Here is a 22958-nt window from a genome sequence, read left to right as displayed (position 1 = left end):
TCTTGACACTGTGCTTACACAACAGACACCTACAACCAGTCCCACTATCAGATTCACTTTCCTCGGTTCAGTGTCCCTGCTCCCACAAGAACATCCACCACATAACAACAAGCACGCACACACACTCACAAACACATACACACACATTAAAGTCATTTTCTGCCGGCTAATTGTGATACACTGTGGATATGGGAACCAGATGCCATTCCCAAGTCAGTTTTCCAGTGTGGTTTTCCTATCCCTGCCTAACCTCTGCATCCAGATTCCCCCGACGAGCACCAGCCACTTGTGGTCATCCGTTCCTGCCCATTCTGCTCTGATTACTCACATCCCTGTCCTCCATTAGTTTCCCGCCATGAAAAAGAAGTTCCCCCAAGGCCCACGGTAATATGATTGAGGGTTCCCATGCAGAACTAACAGATGGAGGTGTACAGATAGATATGTTTTTACTGGATGTCTTTTACTCTGTTCGGTTTGTGTATGTTTGAAACTTAGTAGATTTCACTTCCAATGGTGCCCACAGGCTTTTAGCTGTAAAGGGCTAAGAGTGTATTTTTGCAATTGGCTTGCACCTATTTATACTCTGGCATTGGTGCAATTGATTATATTTGTGTATTCAGATGGGACATTTCAGCTTCGGATGGTAGAGGGCTTATTGGAAATGTTGTGAGAGAATGAATGCTACATTATTTTCCTTTCATTGTGCAAAGACAGCAAGTCCTGTGTGTTTGTATGGTAAATGTGAAGCTTTAGCCAGCAGTTAGCTTAGTTTAGCATAAAGACTACAAGCTGCCAGAAACAGAAATGCTACCCTGCCCAAAGGTCGCAAAATCCGCTTAGCAGCACCTCTAGAGCTCACTGATGTTCACAGTAAATCAAAGTGTAAAAAAGGCATTATGTTGTGTTCCATGGATTATGTGCTGGATGTGTTAATTAGTAAGCTTTAGATGTGCTGGAAGGTGGCTTTTGTTCCCTTTGGACAGAGCCAGCAAAAAAGCAAATTAACACATTTCCCAAAATGTCAAATTATTCCTTTAAATCAGCCAGGTTGAATTTAATATTTCAGATTTAGTTTTAGTATAGCAAACATGATGCATCGTTTTACGGTGTGAAGTGCGTAAGTCAGGCTCTACTCCTTTCAGACCCTTTACTTCTGCCCTCTTCCCACTTTTGTGGTGAGCAGCACTCCTCACCTGCCCCCCTCTGCACTTACTTATTCCCTGTCAACACTTGGTGCCTGGAGGATTGCTTTGCTTAACTTCCTGTGTACACACATGTTTATTAATATTGTGTAGCTGTGTGAGAAAACCGTATGCCCGTAAAGAAGAGGTTGTAAAAGCGGTAGTTGTTGGCCTGTGCTCTCAGAGATGCCAGTGCTCCAGGGTGAGATGATTGGATCCATGTGGCTGGCAGTTCAGGCTACAGCAACTGCTGCCAGCCCCGTTGGCCCAGGTTCTACAACGAGGATATGAGCTCCATTTGATGGATTGATTTCCTGGACCTCGATACATTTAACAGGTCACCGTGATGAAAACTAATACAGCAAAGTCCAGACAGAGGTTACATGCATATCCCCTGTTCCTGACTTTTTGCATCTTGTTGGATTAGGCAGATTTTACCAGCAGCTCGCAGCCAAACCCACGAGAATTACTTTGCTCATGTCAACAACAGCTAAAGCTATGGACGTGAGCCAGCCTCTCGTCCCACACTGCACAGTCAGACGAGCACTGTCAAACTTTCATCCACCATCTTTTGGTCAAATTACAGCAGAGTGGGAATGTGAAGAATGGATATAGAGTATCTTGACTTCCATGTGTGACAATGTGAAATCAGGCTGGCAGAAGTTTCAGCTTGTGAATTGGTGTGAACTCTGCCTGGGATACTTATAGGTTGAACTATGTCACTTTGTTGATAGCAGGCCTTTGAAAGCAGGACATTATCCTGCGAATAACAATGGAAATATACACAGCCATAGCCAGTTTATTAGCTACACCAAGCTAAAAGTAGTGCAGTCTAATGCAATAGCCTTACAATAAATCCTCCCTTCATGAAGATGATGATGTTAAGTTTGTGTTGAAACTGTTTTGGAGAGATGGAGATTCAACTGTTTGGTCATTTTGAACACTGGCAGGTGTTTTTATCATTTTGCACACCCCATTTATACCAATGCACAAATGCAGAACAACAAACTACATCCTCTGAGATGACCATACCACTGAATCTATACCTCTTTCAACGCAAACCGAACATTATAACCTTCAACCTTTATTCTGTCATGTGAATTACAAGCATTTAACTCCTCAGACTAGTCAGCCACACTGAAGTTGGATAAAAGTGGAGATAATATACAGTATCATCCTTCCTAATCCCATCACACACTGAACAAACTTGATCTAACCAGCACAATCAGAAAGGAAACTAATAAATACAAATTCGAAGTAGATATTTTGATACTATATTCACAGTTCTTGAAACTGTTTTTCATAATAGATCCAATGAAAAGCCACAGAGGCATCTTAGGAGCACATAAATAATTTATTTGGCATAAAATATGAAACTGGAGAAACCAGAACATCCACCCTACACTAGGAATTGGTAAATGTGTTTGGAAGTGTCGTATAGGGAGCTACATACAGCACTTAATTCAGCATGACATAAAAACTAATTCTGATAACACTTCCTCTATACAATTGAAGACAGATCAACACAGAAAATCTAGTTGTGAAATATTTTCACGTCCTTATAATCAGCATTGCAGGAGCCACATACAAAATGTGCCTCAGTGCCAAGATTGTTTTATTGAACATTATTTACTCTTTCCTTGTAATATGGAGTGAAGTAACTTACACTGTCAGATTTGAATGGCAGTGTTCATGTTGCTTGTGGGTTTGGCCCCAGTTCCCTTTGCCTTTTCATATTTCCCTGCAGACCTTTCCATAATTATCCCCCACTCTGTTTTAAAGGTGGCAGGGGTTTCCTCATTTTTTTCATACCAACAGCTCATTCAGGCCTTTGCAGGAGACAGTGGTCATGGTTTGGCTTAGGATGCGAAGCTAGGCATGTATCTGGATAGAAAAAAAAACCTTAATCCTGATCCAGTGGTCCACCATAAACTCGACAATATCATGCGCACAGGATGTTCTGTAACAAATCATCTCTTGATGGAAGCTCGACATAAGTTTGCCCAGCGTTAAGCAGCAGAAGATGTGAGGCTTACCATCAACGTGATATGTGTCATTTTCAATAAGTAGATATACGGCTTCTGCTTTGGGCAACTGCATTCAGTTCATCACCACACATATGAAGGGCATATTTGTTATTTTTGAAGTCACTTGCAGGGAACTAATCTTTACTCTTTAGAGGTTTCTGGTAAATAATTGTTCCTGATCCCACAGGAACAGTGAAATACTGTCTGTGTGTAAACCACATCTGAAATGCTGAAATGACATGTTTACAGCTACATGTGCAAAGGAATCGTTAAGAAATTTAAGAAAGACTTAAATAGGAAATAGACTTATTGGCTAATAAGTGTTACATGAGAAGATTGATACCCCTCTGAGTGTAAAGCTACATTCAGCAGCTGGTTAGCTTACCTTAGCATAAAGACAAGCATAAAGAAACAGGGTGGGGCACTAAAACTAAAGCTCACAGTCAACACATTGTATCTTATTTGTTTAATTCGTACAAAACCAAACAGTGAAAATGGCAAGTTGTGGCTTTACAGAGGGTGTCTTAACTTGCTGTGCATTAACATTCAGGGATTCTCCGCTGGATGCATAGCAACCTCACATTTACGAGACGACTTGAGGCAGTTATTGCGCCTCTCCAAGAAATAGGATTTTGTTACCTTTGGACAGAGCCAGGCTAGCTGTTTCCCTCATTTCCAGTCTTTATGCTAAACTAGGCTAACCAGCTGCTGGTTGTAGCATCACACTTCCATTTAAGTGGCATCAGTCTTTTCATCGAACTCTTTGCAAGGATATGAATTGCGTTTCTCAGATTGTCGAAGCTATTCCTTTCAAGAGCATTATAAATAGTTTTGCAGTTTTTCAGACATGCATGCAGTCATTTAAACGTACAGTGTAATCTTAAAGTGAAAGTGTTGAAAGCACTAAATAGGGTTAATGATGTTCATGAAAGTAACTTGCTAACACACAGTGAACAAGTTTGATCAAACAGAAGCAGCGTGATGTGCCGTGGAGCACCTGCTCGAGGACTGCTTTTGAAAAAGTGCCAGAGCAGAAGCAGTAAAAAGATGTGGAAAGCGTACACAGGTGCTGATTAGAAACCTTCCTTGGGGCAGACTGAAACCACAAAGCTGCAGAGACTGCTTGACAAATAGACACCCACTGCACTTCTACTGTAGTACAGTTCGCTCCTTTGAAATAGTCTTTGCAGGAGAGCTGTTTAATAGTCTCTATAAAAGACCCTCACTGTACTGGCTTAAACCTTTTTGGAAAGGCTCCAGTGGGTACTGTCTGTCCAAGTGATGTGCAAATGATGGGCCGTATAATGAGCAGGTGCAGACTGTGTAGCAAAATCACTTCCACATGCTTTTACGACCAGATGGAAGAGGAAAATGAACAAGGTTTTTGGGCAAGATATGGTTAGGTGTGTCAAAAGCAGTATTCCATTTGTGAAGTACAAATCCACCAGTAAATGCAGCTGACATTGATATCATTCAACAGACATGATAGGATTATCAAAAGATGCTGCTTTAAAATGTAAATATTTGCCACACATTTATATCACTACTTATATGAGGTGTTTTTACTCTTTGGCTTGCAAAGTTGACAGAGTTTGCTAAAAGTGATGGATAAATGGTTAAAGTTAATAGCTAGAATATAAGGAAGAGGTAAGGCACGAGTTTACTTGACGTGTTGATGGACATCAAAAAGGTAGGGATCCACTGACTTATTAAATCAAACCTTTTTGGCCTATTTGTCTATCTACTATAGAAATCTATCTAAAAGCTGTGACTCATTTTCCTTATTTATTCCCTCACAAACAAAATGTAGACGTGCTTTTTGCCCAATTATGGAAGTTCAGCATGGATTTGATCAAGTTTCACTATGTTGCTGCACTTATCATGAAACTATCTGGATTTATTGAAATGCCAAATCGTATAAAGCTGCGTTCTCATTTCTTTCCACAAACTTATGGTGCCTAGTCATCTAGCCCAGTAATTTCGTGTGCCAACTATTTGTATCTTTCAGTGCCAGATATAATGCGCTAAGCGGGCTTGCGCAGAAAGCTGCAGTGGGTATATTTAAGTATTTCTTTGTTGCAACCATTCATATGTTTGCAGTAACAGCTTGTCAATAGCCTCCTATTGTCCAAAGGCAATTTTCCCTCACAACAAAAAGCCTGCACTGATTTTCTTTAGCTGCCTTCCATTTTCAGGAACATGCTGGAAACTTATTTAGCCCCTCTGGAATGCATCTACATCGTTATAAAAGTAAGAGTCACATTTGATTCCAATATGTTGCCTCTGTTATTCCCCCCCAGGGAACCGCAATCGGAAACATTGTTTTCATAATGGTGCATTTTGTGTTTACAAGTGTGTTATGGCTCTTTCTATGGCCAGTCAAGTAAGCAGCAGGTCCAAGCTCCTAAGATGAATGTGTGTATTAAAGCTGTATTTCCCTTAAGTTTTTATCTGGGCTTGTGGAAGCAAACATAGTTGCCAGTTTTGTGAATAAATAGGACGATGCACCACACAAGCTCTCTGTACAGGTTCATGACCAAGGGAAATTGGGCCTAGTGCAGATCCAGAAGGGAACTCATGCACAAATATACATAAACGAAAAGCTATGGATAGTTAACTACGCATCAAAAATAATGTCCATAGGCACTGAGCAGGCTACAACTCACTTCACCCAGAGCAGTGTGGTAGAAATTGGCAGAGGAAAACTACTGGACTACCTCTGAAGCATTTCGCTTTTAGACAGCTATGTGTGCCAGTGCAGTGGAAGCCTGTCTGTGTCTGAAAGTCTGCTATTCTGGGTCACTGGTCCATGGACTCACAGGAACGCCCGCCAAACACGTGGCTCATACTAATGTCATCAATCTATGGATTAGTGTCAGTGCTCTTTTCTCTGTGGGTCTGATATCTTTGGAAATAAACCATGTTTGACCAGTATTATCCTGGAAAGGCAATCACTGCATTACTGTAGTTAAGCAACTTGGTAATTTTTACCATGAGGACATATGTGACATTTTTATGGTAGTAATAAATAATGAAGTTAGAGGAGATTCACGATTTCCCAAACATTGGAAGTGATTGTAGAAGATTCACATCTGTTCTCAAATATTAATTTCATCTAAGCACTAGAAAATGTACTTTAATGCATCAAATATATTTGACAGATAGCTTTTCATGTGAAATACAGATTAGTATCCGTGTACATAGCACAGCCATCTTTCTCAGTTTCTGCAGGGGCTCAGGAACATTGTCGCTAAGCGGGTGGTCGGTTAGCCACTCTGCTGACATTGATCTAATACTAATTTTTCCAAACCAAGTTTTTTCCAAAAGCTCGAACTCAGAGGAAGAAAGAGAGCCCAGCAGGCTGGGTTTAATCCTTCCACTTGAATGTTAAAAATAGTGTTTTTGAACACAAGCTCATTAGGCTCCAGCGTATGGATGCACACCTCATTGTCAAATCCTCTACTTCACCCATGATCTTTTACAGAGCCCACCCAGGAGCCCACGCCTGCTGATTGACAGGAGTTGGATGCACAACTGCCTCACAAAAACTGCTGTGTGAAAAAAAAGTGTGCACATTTTTACAATGCTCTTGCCAATATTTGGTTAAAGATTGCTGGATTTGATCCTCTAAGTAAACATAGGGTTGATTTGGGCCCGTTTTTGGTTTTAATGGTATGTTTGTATAAGCTCTGCTGTCTACAATGCATAAGGCACCAGTTCCCATTCTGTGACAGGGCGTTTTAATCAAATGCTGAAGGAGATGTCAAAAAGTACACAATGCTAGTTTCATCACAACTCAATTTGTTAATCTTTTGGATCAAGTTCAAGCCTTGTTAAGCAGCTGTGTTTGTTTATTGGCTAACGTGATTGGTCACACTGGTGCTGCAGCTGTTGCAGTGTATTGTGTCTTACTAAATTGTGCCATGGCACCAGAATGATTACAAATAACTGACATGAACCATAGTTCGTCTTTTTTTTTTTTTCCTATTCATGTGTTTTTAAAAACTTTGAACAATTATTTTTTTCTCTTTGTAGGGCCCTCCAGGTCTGAAGGGTGAAAAGGTGAGTAATTGAATATTTTGTTTAATTTGTTTCATCGATGTAATGTTGATCTACTAAGATACTTTGTTTAACTTCTTAAAACAATAGTTTGACATCTTGGGGAAATACACTTATTCACCTTTTTGTCAAGGGTTAGTTAAAAGATTGATACCTCTTTCAAATTTGTAAGCTAAGCTAGAGTCAGCAGCGTGTTAGCTTAGCTTAGCACAAAGACTGCAAATGAAGGTTAACAGCTAGCATGGTTCTGTCCAAAGGTAACAGCTGCTGGCTTAAAATTCATGTTTACTGTACAGGCTTACTAAGTAAGCAAATATGCTTATTTCCCCATATGTCAAACTATCCCTTTAAAAGATGTGAAATTTTAGTCTTTAATATCCAGCCCACCATACGATTTTTAAAAAGTTAAAAAAATCTTTGTTTTTGCTCTACTCACCATTTATTTGTCCATAAAGAGTGTCATTTTGCGTTTGCAGCAATAATTTCCTCTTAAGTCATCCTGACAAGTCTCAGAGTCTGAATATTTAAATTCTCCTTTCGTTCACAAATCCACAGCTCAGAACATTAATGACTGAAAGCCAGAGCCCACGTTGGAGCCCTTAAATGCCTCACTGAGCATTCCTCCATAAAACAGCAGTGGAGCATGCAAAATAACCACACTGTCTCTTTATAAGTCTGCAGGACTGTGGGACAAATGTATACCCATGTTGCTTTGTAAGACTAAAACCATGAGATCCCCCTGATTCACATCATAGTTGATAAAGTCCCTGGATTCCCTTATAATAGAAACACTTAAAGTGAATGCTTATAAAATGCTACTGGGGAAGATCTGATGTTTTTTACAGGCCAGCAATGACAAGAGTAAGTATTAATTCATGTTTTGTATGAAGTGAGCAACAACTTGGACTATAAGCCATTATGATTAATGGATGATTACAGTACAAGACATAATATGAAATAGCGTGCGAAAGCTAACCAGAGGTGAAGTCAGACACAGAAACCATTGTCATTAGCATCAAGTCGCACTCTTTGGTAACATGATTTCTGGTGATGTGCGGTGTGAAATGACATTGGTTGTTGTCGCTGACCAACATCATGAATCAACTGTACGATTTCTTACTTGGTGTCTCTTGTAGCAGAAAATAACAGCCATAAGCATGGCTTATAAAACCAGATTTAGATGGTTATCCAGTATCCATTATGACAACTGTGAACAACCGAGTCTTGCTGATTAAATGCATGTTCATGCCTCTCATGTGAACCGCTTCATCTGCAGTTTAATGAAATCAAAAACAACTGTGCTCATTCCTCCCACCCAAGATGAATACAGCGTTCATCAGTGTGGCCATTCACAACTGTTTTCCCATTAAAATCTGGTGTTGGAATGACTGCCCAATGAAAAATTGCAAAAATACCGAGAGCTGTTTTATTTGAAATTGCTCAGGCATTACATTGAAGTTTGTTTGAGCAAAATTCCCATCCATGTGTGATAAGTTGTTCAGCTCATTTTACTGCTGTGGCTAAATTGTAGCTCAGCCAACAAGAGAGTGGGGTGCATCAAATGAGATGGTTTAAGCATGTTCAGTTATCCGATTCTAGACGGATTAAGGTTATAATTCAGTGTCCAACATTTGGTCGTCCTTCAGTTGTTTCAAACAAAAGTGTACTTTTGGTTCGGTTTCACTCTAATGTGATAAACCCACAGTGTTCTACACACAGGTTGATTTGAAACCAAACGTTCTCTCCATCAGGAATGCACTCCGTCCACAGAGATCTACCCCCAAAAACGGCAGAAAGCCAAATATCTCTGGGGCATAAAATCTGGCCTGGCAAAGCAGTTTGCCCACACTCAGCCCCCCTCACCAAACCCACCAAACCTCACACCACTGCTCTCTTTCTCTCTCTCTTTCTCTCATACCCGATCACGTCAGTCCATGTTATCATAATTGATTTTACTCTCTACCACAATGAATAGTTGAGGTTTCCTGTATTATTTTTCTTTATCAATGTGCTCTGAAATATGCCTTAGTGATTTCAGTGCGAGTCTCATCTTATTATTAGCACTGTGCCCGCGTCTGCGTGTGTTCATTGTGTGTTCGACCTTTGCATTTCAAGACCAATTCTTTGTCTTGCCTTCCGCAGGGGGATCAAGGCGACCAAGGACCACGGGTATGCGGTTTACTCCGACTTCTTGTGATTTGCTGATGAATGTGACTGTGTGTGTCTCCTCCAGCAGAATTGTGGGCTAAAGGTTTGAGATGCATGAAATTCCTGGGATAGTGTTCATCCCATCTGGCCAAATACAACACGCATTTCAGCACTGCTTATTTCTACATAAAGAATGGGCAGACAAACGTGAAAGATACCTTGGAATGCATGGCGTGGTATAGTTTTCGACCGCTTGTCTTCAAATTGAACATGAGTACAATCTTTTGCACATCAGCATAAGATATCTGCTGAATCTCAGCTATAATCAAAAGCCAACTAGCTCTGTCTCTATAATTACTCGTGATTCACTTCAATCCTCGACGTGACATGGCGTATTCAGAGCTTTAATCATTTCCAGCTCTGTAGTTTGACATTTCTATAAAAGTGCAGTTTCTAAATGATGATGATGTGAGTGCTTTTCCGTGCTTGACAGCCTCTGAAATGAATTACTCTATCTCCACCTAGCAGCCAGCGCGCCCTCATTTTTCTCAAATAATGGTTAGAAAATGAGTCTTTTGAAAAACAGACTTTGACTGCACAGGTTTGTTTAAAGTAGATTACATTAACCAGGGGCACATGTGCACATGCATACACACACTTTTTACTTCCTCTGTATCTGCTATTGTCATCAGGAGTAGATCATATGGAGTCAAAGCTACTTTAAATGCCTGTAATTGATTTCCGTAAGGACAGAGAGCACGTACAGGTCAGAGCACAATGACAAGAGAACACAACAACACAGATGTTTGTCTTGTCACCAAAACACCAGCCATCTCCCAAGTGGATCTGATCTCAATTCTGTATTGGCGCCCACCCAGACCTTAGTTACTAATTAACTTTGTCAGCTCTCCTGCGGGCGAGTTGTGCACGTCAAAGCACCATATTTCTTATGATTTGAAAGTCAATACAAATGACCCTCCCTGTGAAACTTGATTAGTGGTCTCAAAGTGATACATCTTATGTTACACAAAGGCACTCCTCAAATGACAAATGGCTAAGTTCAAAGAGATTCCGGATCTCTGCTTGGTTTCACTCTTCCAACTTCTTGATATGCATTGTTAATTTTTAATGATATAAAAAGTGTCAGATATTCATTAGTTGCAAACGCAGAGCCACTGCAAACAGGCAGAAAGGAAGTATCGTTGCTCTCTGGCTGAATTGACTGGAGTAAATTATCACCGTTTTTGGATAGAATTTCTTGGGCTTTGCCTATAATTTGTACCCTTTTAACCCAGGAAATGGAGTCATCTGTCTCTATCAGCAAATTATTTACACTATGGAAACAGCAGTATGGCTGACAGAGTTGTAACAGGGACCAGCCAGGCCCAATTTGTCTTGTAGAGTAAATAAATAAACTGTCCATTTCAAGAGAGCATTTCATTAACTTCCAATTACAGCAAAACTGTCCCCTAACAGTTACAAATTAACACACAGTCACAGTCACATACGAAGGACCACAGGGACATGAAAACAGTCTAGGTCACCAGCAAATCATATTACCTTCCCAGAATGCCATATTGACTTTGCACATTAGATTAGTAGGTAAATGCAGTGGAACGGTATAAGAAAGATTTCCTTAATAAATGAACACTTACCAGGACAAGTGCTGCCTGACCTTCACTTTATTTATCTGGCTAGAAATGAAGCTCATTTCATGCCCTGCAAAGAGGCTATTAAACCCATATGAAGGTACATGTAAACAATAGGGCATGTCAAGAATATGTCCTCTACACATCCCAGTCTGCCTGGTTACAAATCCAAACAGATTTAAATTCGGAGTCATTTAAAGGACTACTTTTGTTTGCATTTATACATATATATCTACAAGACATGTGTATGTCTTCTAGGGGCAAGTCAAAACCCCTCAGCCTCTGTGGCCAAAGATGGTGTGAGAGTTGCCACATGGCCAACAGAATTTCCTCACAGATGCACACTTCCTCTGCCTGTTCCCCACATGTCAGGGTCAGCCATTTGTCTGCCCTAAAGGTCAAAGGCCACATCCAAATGCCAAAGGTTAACCAAGCAACAAATAATAAATTGGCCAGTTTTGACAAACAAATGTGCGACCACCGCTCGAGCTCCACTGGTGGGATATAATTAACAGGAGTGACTGGCTATGCGCATCACCAAGAAAGGTGTGTGGTCTTTTTGACAAATGGCACCAGTTACAGGTGTGAAGCAAAGTCTGATGAATTCCTGGGTCAGTTAGAGGAAAAATTCCAGAGATTTCACAATAAAAAAAAAAATCTGCCCTTGTTTGTCCAGTCTTTGCTTCTAACATCTTGGGATTTAATCAATTTGCAATGCTCTTCCAAGATAAAGAGGCAGCAATTATGTAACTTCCACTTTCACTTTTCAGTCTCGAACAAAGAAGTGTTTTACAGTCTGTTTGCACACGAAATCAGAAGCCTTAAAAGAATTTCGCTTGAGATAAATTTTGATGCATCAGATTTATGCCAAATCTGAGGCTTCAGATGAATCTATTATTCCTCTCTTAAATGTATTGAAGCCATCTGTGCACAGAATTGGTAATCCACTCCACATATAGACATTCAGAAAATGCCGCAGCCTGTATTTGCTTGGGATGTTTTGTGTGTTTGGTGTGGTCGAGGAGATGCTGTTTCTGGCCAGTGTCCTTTGACGGCTGCTGCTGATTGTCCTCGTATCTGGCTTTTTGTTTACTACAGCTGCAGTCATCTTGCTGCAGGCAGATACATAGCAATAGATCTCCTCACCAAATAACCAACATCCGTTTTGGAGGAGAAAAGCAAAACAAAACAATCTGCAAATGGTTAGGATTCTCTGTCAACCGCCATGTCATTATCATTCTCACACACAGATATCAGTACAGAGGCAGGGAGGCAGGGAGAGCTCTAACCCACACCTAGTAAAGCCTTTCTCCTCTTTCTGTCATCTCCTGCAGAGGAAGACCAAACTACTGGCTTTTAGCCAGATCTTTTTTTTTTCTTTTACACATTTCAAACACACATTGGTCAGTGAGGTTGTCAGCATGCTGTGACCTGGCCACAGCTTCTCTCCAGGTTCCCCTACTATGTAATGTAGTATGTATCAAAATGATACAACCCAGAAAGCAGTCACATGTGCTAAGCTGCACGTGCACCACACTACATTTTCATGCCTTGGACTCTTTGTATTGTCCGTTCACTACTGACCATAATCCAGTTCCTGTTTTCTTTCTTTGTCCTCAAAATGTTTGAGGTTGTAAATAACTTGAGAAATATTTTCGCTTCGATCCCAGTTACACACAGCATGGCTATTGTCTGCAGTGTAAGAGTATCCATTGCTCTGTTCTGCTGCAGGGTTAAATTAAATCAGCCTGCCTTGAAAGCCATGTTCTTAATGAGCCATGCTTTTTGAATTATCTTCGGAAAACCAGAGGGATGGCACCAAAGCCATGTTTGGATAGGCCAGATTTTATCTTAAGCTTGAATATAGAAGATTGATCTCTTACAGGACATGTTTATGCTAGTGTGCCAGTCTTTGAGAAATACTTTCATCAGTCTATTCAGGTTGGTTATTTACAGTGGAGCAAAACCTGCAGCATAAAGATAAACAATAGAATATGCAATCACTGTACAGCCAATGTGGTGCAATCTTTTCATTTTGTGCTGTATACTCAGTATTAAACCTAAAAACATTTACATTTGACTGTTTGCTAAGTCCCATCCCCGTTAGTTACTACTGCTACACCTGTCAAGGGATTTTGTGAACGGTCAGTTCATGTTTCAGTTTTTACACCAATGTAACTGTAAAAGACTCAAATACAAAAAGATCAAATACATTGTGTGATAGGCAGGCTGAAAATGTATATGTCCAAATATGGACATAATATCCCCGCCAAAAAGTGATTCATGATAAACCCTAAAGGGAAATTTTGCCAGTTTTTGTCCAATCAGTGTTGATGGTAAAGGCACTGTAGTCAATTGAAGCAATGGATACCTCAGTGCATGCCATGTTGAATGAGAAAGCTGAGTTCTCCTGATACCAGCAGTGCCTCCTTGTACTGCATTTTCGTCGTATACTCTAGTTTGGATAAATACAACAGAGTCAGCCAAAACACTGTAACATGTATCCTCGTTCATAACATCCTGTGAACTCATATTTTGGGATGCCATATTCACTATTAGAAATGTATCAAGTTTGCAAGAGAAGCAAAGAAAAGAAAGAAGCTGACATAACCTGTTGCTCATTCTGGCCACCAACTATGTCACTGTACATGTGAAATGACGGCACCGGTGCATGGAGAACAACAGGAGAACTCATGCTTTGAAGTAGAAATAACATGCACTGATGTATTTATTGCTTCAGTTGACTACATTTACCGTCAACAATGATTGGACATCCACATAAAACGTAGTAAAACCTCCCTTTTAATGGAGTGCGTTTATTTGAGTATAACATTTAAACCATGTTTAACTTAAGATATTTCAATGTTTCTGGATTCAGATGAAAGTTAGCATTCAGCTATAAATCCCTGTGTCTTTTGAACGAGGAGAAGGCTTAATGCTTTCTTCTTTTATTCAGTTTTCATGAGTGGATCACATCTGTCAGGACGATTGTTGACAAGGGAATTGGAGACCATTTGATTGAATTTCCAGTGAACATCATAACCCCTTGATGTTCCCCAAAACTCTATGAACAATGCAGCTCGTGAATTTACCAGCATGTTATAGCTCAAAGTCTGCTCTCTGATAATCATCTCAACAAATGTTTTGTCTGTATATTTGGAGGAACACAACAGGAAATGGTTATTTAGCTATGACATTGCGGCATACACTTGACACAGGATAATCTTAGTGCCATAAAAGAGAGTAAACTTGGACATGTTTAAATGATGAATGTCTAAGATAAAAACGTTGGTGTTGTGTAGGTCAGTTTCATATTATGTAGGTTATTTCACAATTATGTCACTATATTTAGACGTAGGATGCTTATCTTCTTCCTCCTTCAACTGTTTTTTGTTCACCCAGTGTTTGAATGTCATGCGTGTGTTGTGCCATGTTCTGCTGTGTGTCCCTTTAGGGATTGCCTGGTCTCCCTACGCTGGCTGCTTTGCACAGCAATCAGATCCTGACTGTCAAGGTTTGTCGGTGGTGGTGCCGCCCAGCTGCTCAGTCCGACCCCTCCGCAGCACACACTTGGAGTGAATGAATCACTGTCGGCTGCTTTTTCTCAAAGCCCGATGATAGACCTGGCACAGGATAAACCCCATCTAATTAATCACGGCCAGTCAATCATTATCCTCTCCCACTGCCACCAGTATTTCACTCGACATTTCTGTAATACGCTACATTCCAGGTTCCCTGTTTAGAGCAAAGGTGGCCTTTTGCAACCCAGTAATATGCAGCTGACTGGAACAAGCATCAGCATCCTAAAACCAAGACATGGTTTGGCTTGTGTCCATTGATGCTAGAATAAATGGAAGGAACTCCAAGAGGAATACTCGATGATGAACTAAAGTGGCAAAATGTTTTTTTAAAGCTCCTGCCCATGGTTCACCACAAATCCTTCAATCCACCAATTTGGCCTTGAGGATTGTTTTAGCGATGGATGAAGCCACTTAATACCAATGGACACTAGCAGCAATAATGCATGCATTGAAAGGAACAAGGTTAGAAATCAACCTCAACTCAGAAGGTCGACCCCGTTGGTTTCAGTGTGTGCAGCTCACAGGGTCTGACTTAGCAGCAGGCGCAATGAAGATGATGACAGCACTTTAACAGAGGAGGAGAAATTCCCATTTTTCTGGGGACTGTGAGCCCACTGTGGCGCCCTCGCACCCCTGAGGTGGTAATTACGGTCCCTGGCTCCAAAAAAAAAAAACCAGACTTCCGAAGCAAACCACCTCTGTGCTGGAAAAGTGTGGATTTCTCCCCCCATCTGTGAAGGCGCTGGACTGGGGTTCATGAACATAGGCCTTTCTAACAAAATCTGTTTCTTTTTGCATTTGCCTTCCTCCTTCTTCTTCTTCTGGGACCTCATCCTTCTTCAACCTTCTCTCACCTCTGACCTACGACCTCTTGACCTCACACACCTGCTCAGATGGTCTTCCCTAAGATCAATCATGGCTTTCTTTCCGCTGACCAGCAGCTCATAAAGCGGCGGCTCATTAAGGTAGTGGCTGTGTCCTCACTCGTCTCTCTGTCCATCCTGCCAAGTCTCACCGAATCACTTGTCGCTGGGCATTCTGCAGTTTGCATGCAAGCCTTCAGACAGACCTGTCATAAGTATTCTTTTACTCCTTCTGTTACTGTTAAAGGGAAACATGGAAATTTCTTTTCATAAAACAAGGGATTATTAAAGGTAAAATGAATAACTGTCCTGGCACTACTTAATGCACTTTCCCTGCAAGATAGATTGCTGAATTTTTTCTTAGAATTTCTTATAATCCAGTATAATAATGGACCACACACTTTCAGTATATTTTCACCCTGATTATTGTAGACATACTTTTCTTTCAGTTAGTGCCAAATGCAAAAACCCCATTGAACTAATTTAGTCCATTTAGGAGTACATGCATCTGGGAATTACTATGTCAGCTATAAATCTCCAAAATCCATTTTCTGTACGCTACCTTTAGCCATAAGACCCGCAATGCAAACTATCCTCCATGTTATGAATGGAGGCAGCCCATAGCCACCCACAAGGTCATTCTATTACTCTCTTCATTATCATTTAACTGCAGTGGCTCCAGTCTTCGTGGATCCAGCATTATCACAGAGTAATAATGTTTTAAATGTGTTATTTTGCCACACAGGGAGATCAAGGGCAAGCAGGACCACCTGGGCCTCCAGGGCCACCGGGCCCTCCTGGGCCAAGGGGGCCTCCAGGGGACACAGGGAAAGATGGACCCAGAGGTGTACCTGGTCTACCCGTGAGTATTGATTTTCATCTGTCATCAGAGGAAGTGTGATTAAACTGAGCATAGATTTTCTTTTGCAATGGTAATGGCAATGGATCAGTAAAATTCTGTGAATTTTTCCTTTAAAAAACACTGCATTGTTTCTATTAAGAGTAACACAAGTGTGGCTCTTTTTGTATTCATATTCAGTTTGACTTTTACTCAGTGCCAAGAGGGTTTATCCAGTGAGAACCTTTCTAATGAAGACTAGACAAGCTACGTTGCAGTTCATTGCCCTAACGTCTTTAGCTAAACACGAATATGCTCCCAAGAGAATGCTTCACTGTATGGATTTACGTTTACTTGGTTGTTTTTCATTATAACATAACATTTTCCATGTCTTTAAGCCTGTCACTGGCATCACACTAATTTATGTGAACTCTGCCTGTGAGGGAAAGAAGAAACAGAAAAGGCCTTGTCAATTATGTTCTACCATAAAACCTTCGGAGGGCTCCAGCTGATCTTTATTGTCTTGGCAGGATTCACAGCGGGAGTGAAAAAATATTAAGTGTTGTTTATCTGCTTCTTTCCAAGTTTTCTGATGATATTGTTTCTATTTCTTCCAGTTGCAGTTGCTATAGTTGTCGCATTTTCCCAAGAAATTAAACTTCTGCTGCTTTACTTCTCCCATGAATTATTTCTTCTGCCGTGGATCTCTCAGAAGGAGGGTGGCAAAAATTGTCCTTTAAATGTCACAAAGAGGCAAAAATGTAATAATGTTCAAGCATGGCCTTGGCATAGAAATCTGGACGTGGCATATGTGTGTCTTTTATACGCTGAGAACTGCAGGAACATCCAAGAGCCAGGCCTGAACTGAAAGCAGAGACTAGAACAAGGTTTTTGGACAGAAACAGCGAAGGGTACAGGTGCCACAGCATGATAAATGCCTTGCAGCCAACTCGGTATACAAGCAGAACAATGTTGAGCTCTACTTGGCAACCTCGTCTCTATGCACCATAGTGGCCAAAAACTAAAAGAAATGGGGAATTCAACAATCATGTATTTTTTCACCAGAATATTTGACTTCTTGTGGTCAGAATGGTGTTCATAATCATTTTAAAACCTAATGTGTTCTTAATGTTTAAAGAAAGACAAATGCTCTATGCTCTTCCATTAACTGGCTGTTTTGTCTTTGCTACAGGGTGATCCAGGGCAGCCTGGAGACACAGGATCCATGGTAAGCACAAACGTTTCTTTTCGCAATTGCATTTTGATCATGATCTGTAGCTGAACTTCGATGATACATCAGCAGTTTAGCATCACTGCATTTAGCATTGTTTAAAGGAATAGTATAACATTTTGGGAAATGTACATGTTCATCTTTGCTGAGAGTAAGATGAGAAGATCAATACCACTCCCGTATCTATCAGGCCAATACGAAGCCACCATTAGCAACTTGTTAGCTTAGCTTGGCACACAGGCAGCTAGTCTAATTCATTTAAATATATTTCTCTGCTGTTGTAATAGCCTTCACTGACTGCCTTTGTTATATAAAATTACGAAAGCAGTGTTCTTATTTAATAAAAATGTTTCTTGTCTATGTAGTATATATGCGAGTCGTAACTTTGCTCTTAAAAAGATTTAATTCATTTTAAATTGTGTTTTTGACTAATAAAGCAATCATGTAGGGATATTCTTACATGGGATGTTTTTTTAAATGTACATTTATGAGATGTTCATAAGGTGGTTTATGGGTACTATGATGAATATTACACACTTTATGATACCCTGCAAAAACTTTTGTTTTCTCTCACAAAATCCCCTTATACAGTAAGGATAAGCTGTTCCAGTTAACGGCAACTGGATACCACTTGTGGTATTCAGCAAATAAAGCATTTGATTAAAGTTTCCTCATAAAAGCTACATTGAACAGGTCAAGCCAAATTCCAGAAAAAGCAAGGACGGAAAACGTGACATGCGAAAACGCTTGGTGATGTCAGTTTTCACGAGTTCAAGGGAGACTAAGTGAAGCTGACAGAGGAGGTGCTATCACGCGCTTTCATCTCTGATTCCATCTCCTCGGACTTTTCCAGAGCGTGGAAAAAGTTGAAAGAAATGGACAGAGAAAATAAAAGGTGGCGAGAGAGACACATTAACTAGAGAGTAAGAGCAATTTAGTTAAAATTGCTAATCATTTTTAGGTCACTTGACACGCTACATGTCTGCTTTTATGATGCAGATGTTTTCAGCTTCTGTTGGCTTTAATTATATGTTTCACCCATTATCCAACCTTGTGCTCATAGCTATGTAAGCAGCGCCGTTTTGTTTCAAAATGCATAGTGCCATGATATGTAATTTGCAATAGATTTCCCAGTGGTCCCAGGTGTGCTCCCATTAGTCTCCAACCGCTCATGACAGCAGCTGGAGTATTTCTCCAAAAGATGAAAAGATGATTCTAAATGAGCTTTGAGGCCCCGCGTACAGAGTTTAGGAATAAAAAATAAGTGCCGCACAGTGTAATTCGTAAAACGAGGAATACTATTTCACAAGTACATACACAGCGTGACACTAATGTACTTTTAACAAGGAATAATGTCATCATTTGGAAATCAATCCCCCCCCATAAAGCAGCGTGGGATGAGCATGTCTCAGAGGTTGTAAAAAGATGTGACATGACCGCTCAAACACAGTGAAGTTGCCATTTCAGAGCTTCTGTTCCCAGAACACAACAGTTTGTTTGTTGCTCTTTGAATAAAAAAAGGAAAGATAAGATAATGGATTAGAGAACAACCTTTCTGTAAATGATCCTTTGGGCTGTTAAACCTCTGGAGAGGGAATACTAGAAAGTATCCACCCAGAAACACAGTACCAGTCCACAACCTTGAGTGGCCTTTGAAAATCAATATGAATTAGATGTGCATAAGCAAGCAGACCGATAGGCTCCACTTTGTGCAACAGGCAGAAAGGATAATCTTTGATTGGCACTGTTAGATCTGCACAAGTCATGGTAGGGATTTCGGGGTCGGTCCTCAACCAACTTTTGCTTCTTTCACGGTGCTCCAGGAGCTAGCGCCCACTTGACAAAGCTCAGCGTTTTTCATGTAGATTCTATTGTTAAAGAGGCAAAAGTAGATTCCAGAGTTTTCCAGCAGCCTTCCCGGACATATGGTGCTGGTTAGAAGGATTAAGCTCTTGTGGAGCAACAAGGAGGAGGGAGAGGAGGGGGGAGGTGGGGAGGAAGAAGAAGCAGAAGAAGAAAAAGGAAATATTTTCAGGACTCAATTCAAAATCATCAGTGCCATAAGGTCTCTCTGGGGGAAATTAAGGGGGTCTTCAGCTTTATAAAGGTGGCTTGCAGAACACACAGTTTTCATTTGGGGCTTGATTTTGCTTCAAAAAGACTAAATATGGAAAACCAGTGATGCATTGTGTGCGGCGTTCCATCCGTAACCGAAAAAAACCTCCTCCATCTGCTTTTTGGTGTTATTTTCAATAATGTTGCAGAAGTTCGCTGCTCCCCTTTTTACATTCTGATCGTTCCTAACTACCCACAATGCACCCGTGACTCACCTTAGACATTTTTAAAATATACATAACAAGCATGCATGTAGGGATCTAATTTATTTAATATGTCTGTATAATGAGGACATACCTATAATATTTTGGTGTCCTTGACTAAGTTTCCTTTTAATGTGAAGCCAAACATGAGGAGCAAAGATGTGAGTAAATGGCGCAGGACATGCTCGGTGGACTCAAACAATGTTGTGGCGAATGTCGACATCAATAGGCAAGAAGCTTTTTCCTATGGAGCATTTCTGTTTGTTCTTCAAGGAAAAATCTCTTTTCTTTTACAACCAGGGTCTTATAGTCATAGATTTAGGCAGTATACCTACAGACAGAGCAGTAATCTGGAATTTAGTTCAGCATAATACTGTAATCAACAATGTCATTGTGGGTAAAATGGACACACACTCGACTGGAAACCAGGGTCCAGTGAGAGCAAAGGGAATACAGTCACAAGATTTTCACACAGTCCAATCTTAAACCAATCAAATACGGTTAATTAACAGTATGGATAAAGGTGAGGACTAAAATTGAATTAACCTTAAATGTTATAACTTCTCAGTTAAATTTTTGGTTTGTCTGGGTGGCCTACATGTGGCATTTTCTTGCTAGCGGCTGTTTTGTTTACACCAGTAGTAGCAGTAAAGCTAGTGTGATTGAAAGGTCTTACAAAAAGAAAAGTCATGTGCATGGTTTAAATAAAGCACACATGTCCATAGTTTCTGCAGTGGTGGTGGTGAGCACAATGTTATGCTAACCTGTAGCTACACTGGCCAAGCTTAAGACAATAAGACCCAGGTTGTCCATAAAATAATTTTCCTTTAAAGCTGAAAACACTGTAATTTAATGTAAATAGAAGAGTTATGTTGCATAGCTTTTTTTAAACATCTTATAAGTGAAACTGAAACTTTGAGAAGCTCTTAACATGCCCTCCAAAGCTCCAACATGTAGCTTTTCTGTGCTTTGATCGGCCGAAATGTTTCTCCTGTGAATGCTGAAGGAGAAATGCACACTCTGGAAGTTCGTCAAGTGGCTGAGGGTTCGACTGCAGACTTAGTGTGGGAATAGACCTGGCAATTGCTTCTTTGTTTTTTATTTCCGAGACATGAATGAAAGCCCCAAACATTCAGTGCTTTGTATTTGTGCTCAGATGCTCAACTTCAATTAGCATCCTGTTGACATTGCACGTTTGTGGATTCTTTTCCTGTATCAATGTTAAATGAGGCAGTTCAGGTGCGATAGGCTGAACATGTGCTATCCTGATGAATACTTTTAGCTGATATAATTCTCCAATCTAACAAAGATGTTTGGATTATTCTCAATTTTAATTTTCTAGCTATGTCAGGGCACAAACCTGAGAACAACAGAGCCAGGATGAAGACTTCCTCAAGGGCTCTTGACTTTGTGAAAAGTCTCCTTTTCAGCCAGTAGCTCCTGAGTGCTCTCAGATGTAGCCAAGCTAATTAGCGCTCAGGCGAGTGGCACATGCTCTCACATACCTAGTGGGTCATAAAGATGTTTACCAAGCCCTACTGTGGATAGCTAACAAAGGCTTTTAAAGGCAAGCAGGAGGAAAACCTTTTTTTTGGGTTGGCTAGAATAATGAAAGTTGTTCATTGAGGTTTTTGTTATAAGTGCACATGGAATGCACTATAAATGAGCTGCAACTGTGTGGGCCATTTCTGTAAATGTGAGAACTTGTTGCTGCAGGGATTTTAACAGGCTGGTTTTGTAAATGGGAAAGTTTCGAGGTTTGGTTACTTGGTGATCGGCTTGTTTCGACAACAAAAACGAAAATAAGATATGGAAAGATCGAGTTTGTTCTCAGAAAAGGTCATTATTATGGTGCTCTTAGCTAAGCCAAGCAGCTGTTGGTGCTTGGCCACAAGGCATAAGTTGGCCACTACCAAACTAACAAACTTCTTCATGAAAATTTGCACTGACAGTCAAACATTTCAACCTGAATGCGTCCTCGTTGGCTACTTTTGAATACAGGCGCACAAACCTTTTTACACTCATCAGGGGACCAAATCTTAGCTTTTGCCAATTATACTGCATCAACATGAATAAAGCTAGGAAAGTTGTTGTTGTAGAGGGCTTGCGGGGCACAAGGTCTGTCTGGCTTTGACCCAACTGAGAGTGATGAGCCAAACAGCACCGTTTACTGTAAATCCTGAGCCGACAGTGAGAAAAATCTTGGCCAACGAGAGGTGTCATAACAGCCAAGCGCAAAGGTGTTGATGAACTGCTGTGGGTACTGCAATAGTTCAGCGTCTAGTAAGGCCAGCATGGAAGGAGCTGACTTTCACCTTGGTCTCTCACTCTAGCTATAAAGCAGTCCTGCTGTTTTTAGGCAGATTCTCGTGGAGGAGTTTGTCAATCCAACATGGCCTCCAGTTTCAGTGTGGTAAACAGCAGGTTGAAAATAGAAGCTGTCCTCCCAGACACATCTATCACTGAGCTGAATCTCAGTTATGGGATGTCAGAGATGTGGCGCCTTTTTTGCCCTGTCTAACTTAATAGCTTTGAAAGGTTTCCAACTACTGGCCCATTTAGGTAATGACCTCTCTATGTGTTGGACTGTAGACTCAGAATGCAAAACAGCCAAACGAGACAAGTTTTAACAGTCGTTAAAATGAATAAAGAAGGGGATCAACATTAAAGATAAAACCATAAAAGTTTTTGTTTTTCATGGACTCATTAGAGATTCATTTTTATGGTGAAGCTCAATGAAAAGAAGGCACAGAGTGAGTCGATTTTCCTTCTGTGTCGAAGAATAAAACAAGGGATTGATTGTGATTCTCTTCTGCCTGAAGGGTGTGTGCTCACTGCATGAAATCTTACCACAAGCTTTGCCAGTCTCTCTGCTGTGACCGTGCTGGCTGTGCAAATCATATTATTTAATCTGACATGGACTCTTTTTGTTCTTTTTCTCTCCCACCCGCTCACTCTCTGTCTCCCTTCTCATTTGTAGGGGCCTGACGGGCCAGAAGGGCCGAAGGTAAGTCTAGAAAAAAATATTCCTTGTTCCAGCGACATTTCTTACTTTTCTTTTAG

At 40.6% G+C, this 22958-nt stretch overlaps 1 protein-coding gene across 1 annotated transcript in view; it reads left to right on the top strand.

The window, feature by feature from the left end:
* Positions 1–22958, top strand: part of LOC139222981 (collagen alpha-1(XXV) chain) — a 136249-nt gene that overhangs the window by 82502 nt on the left and 30789 nt on the right. The window contains exons 5-11 of the mRNA XM_070854901.1: positions 7244–7270; positions 9410–9436; positions 14519–14578; positions 15539–15610; positions 16254–16370; positions 17539–17574; positions 22876–22902. Coding sequence (XP_070711002.1) covers positions 7244–7270; positions 9410–9436; positions 14519–14578; positions 15539–15610; positions 16254–16370; positions 17539–17574; positions 22876–22902 — 366 coding nt within the window. The remainder of the gene's footprint in view (positions 1–7243; positions 7271–9409; positions 9437–14518; positions 14579–15538; positions 15611–16253; positions 16371–17538; positions 17575–22875; positions 22903–22958) is intronic.

Source organism: Pempheris klunzingeri, chromosome 23 (genome assembly GCF_042242105.1).
Source record: "Pempheris klunzingeri isolate RE-2024b chromosome 23, fPemKlu1.hap1, whole genome shotgun sequence".
Taxonomy (NCBI): Eukaryota; Metazoa; Chordata; class Actinopteri; order Acropomatiformes; family Pempheridae; genus Pempheris; species Pempheris klunzingeri.
The sequence above is the reverse complement of the archived record's forward strand: the minus strand, read 5'-3'. Positions and strand labels throughout refer to the sequence as shown.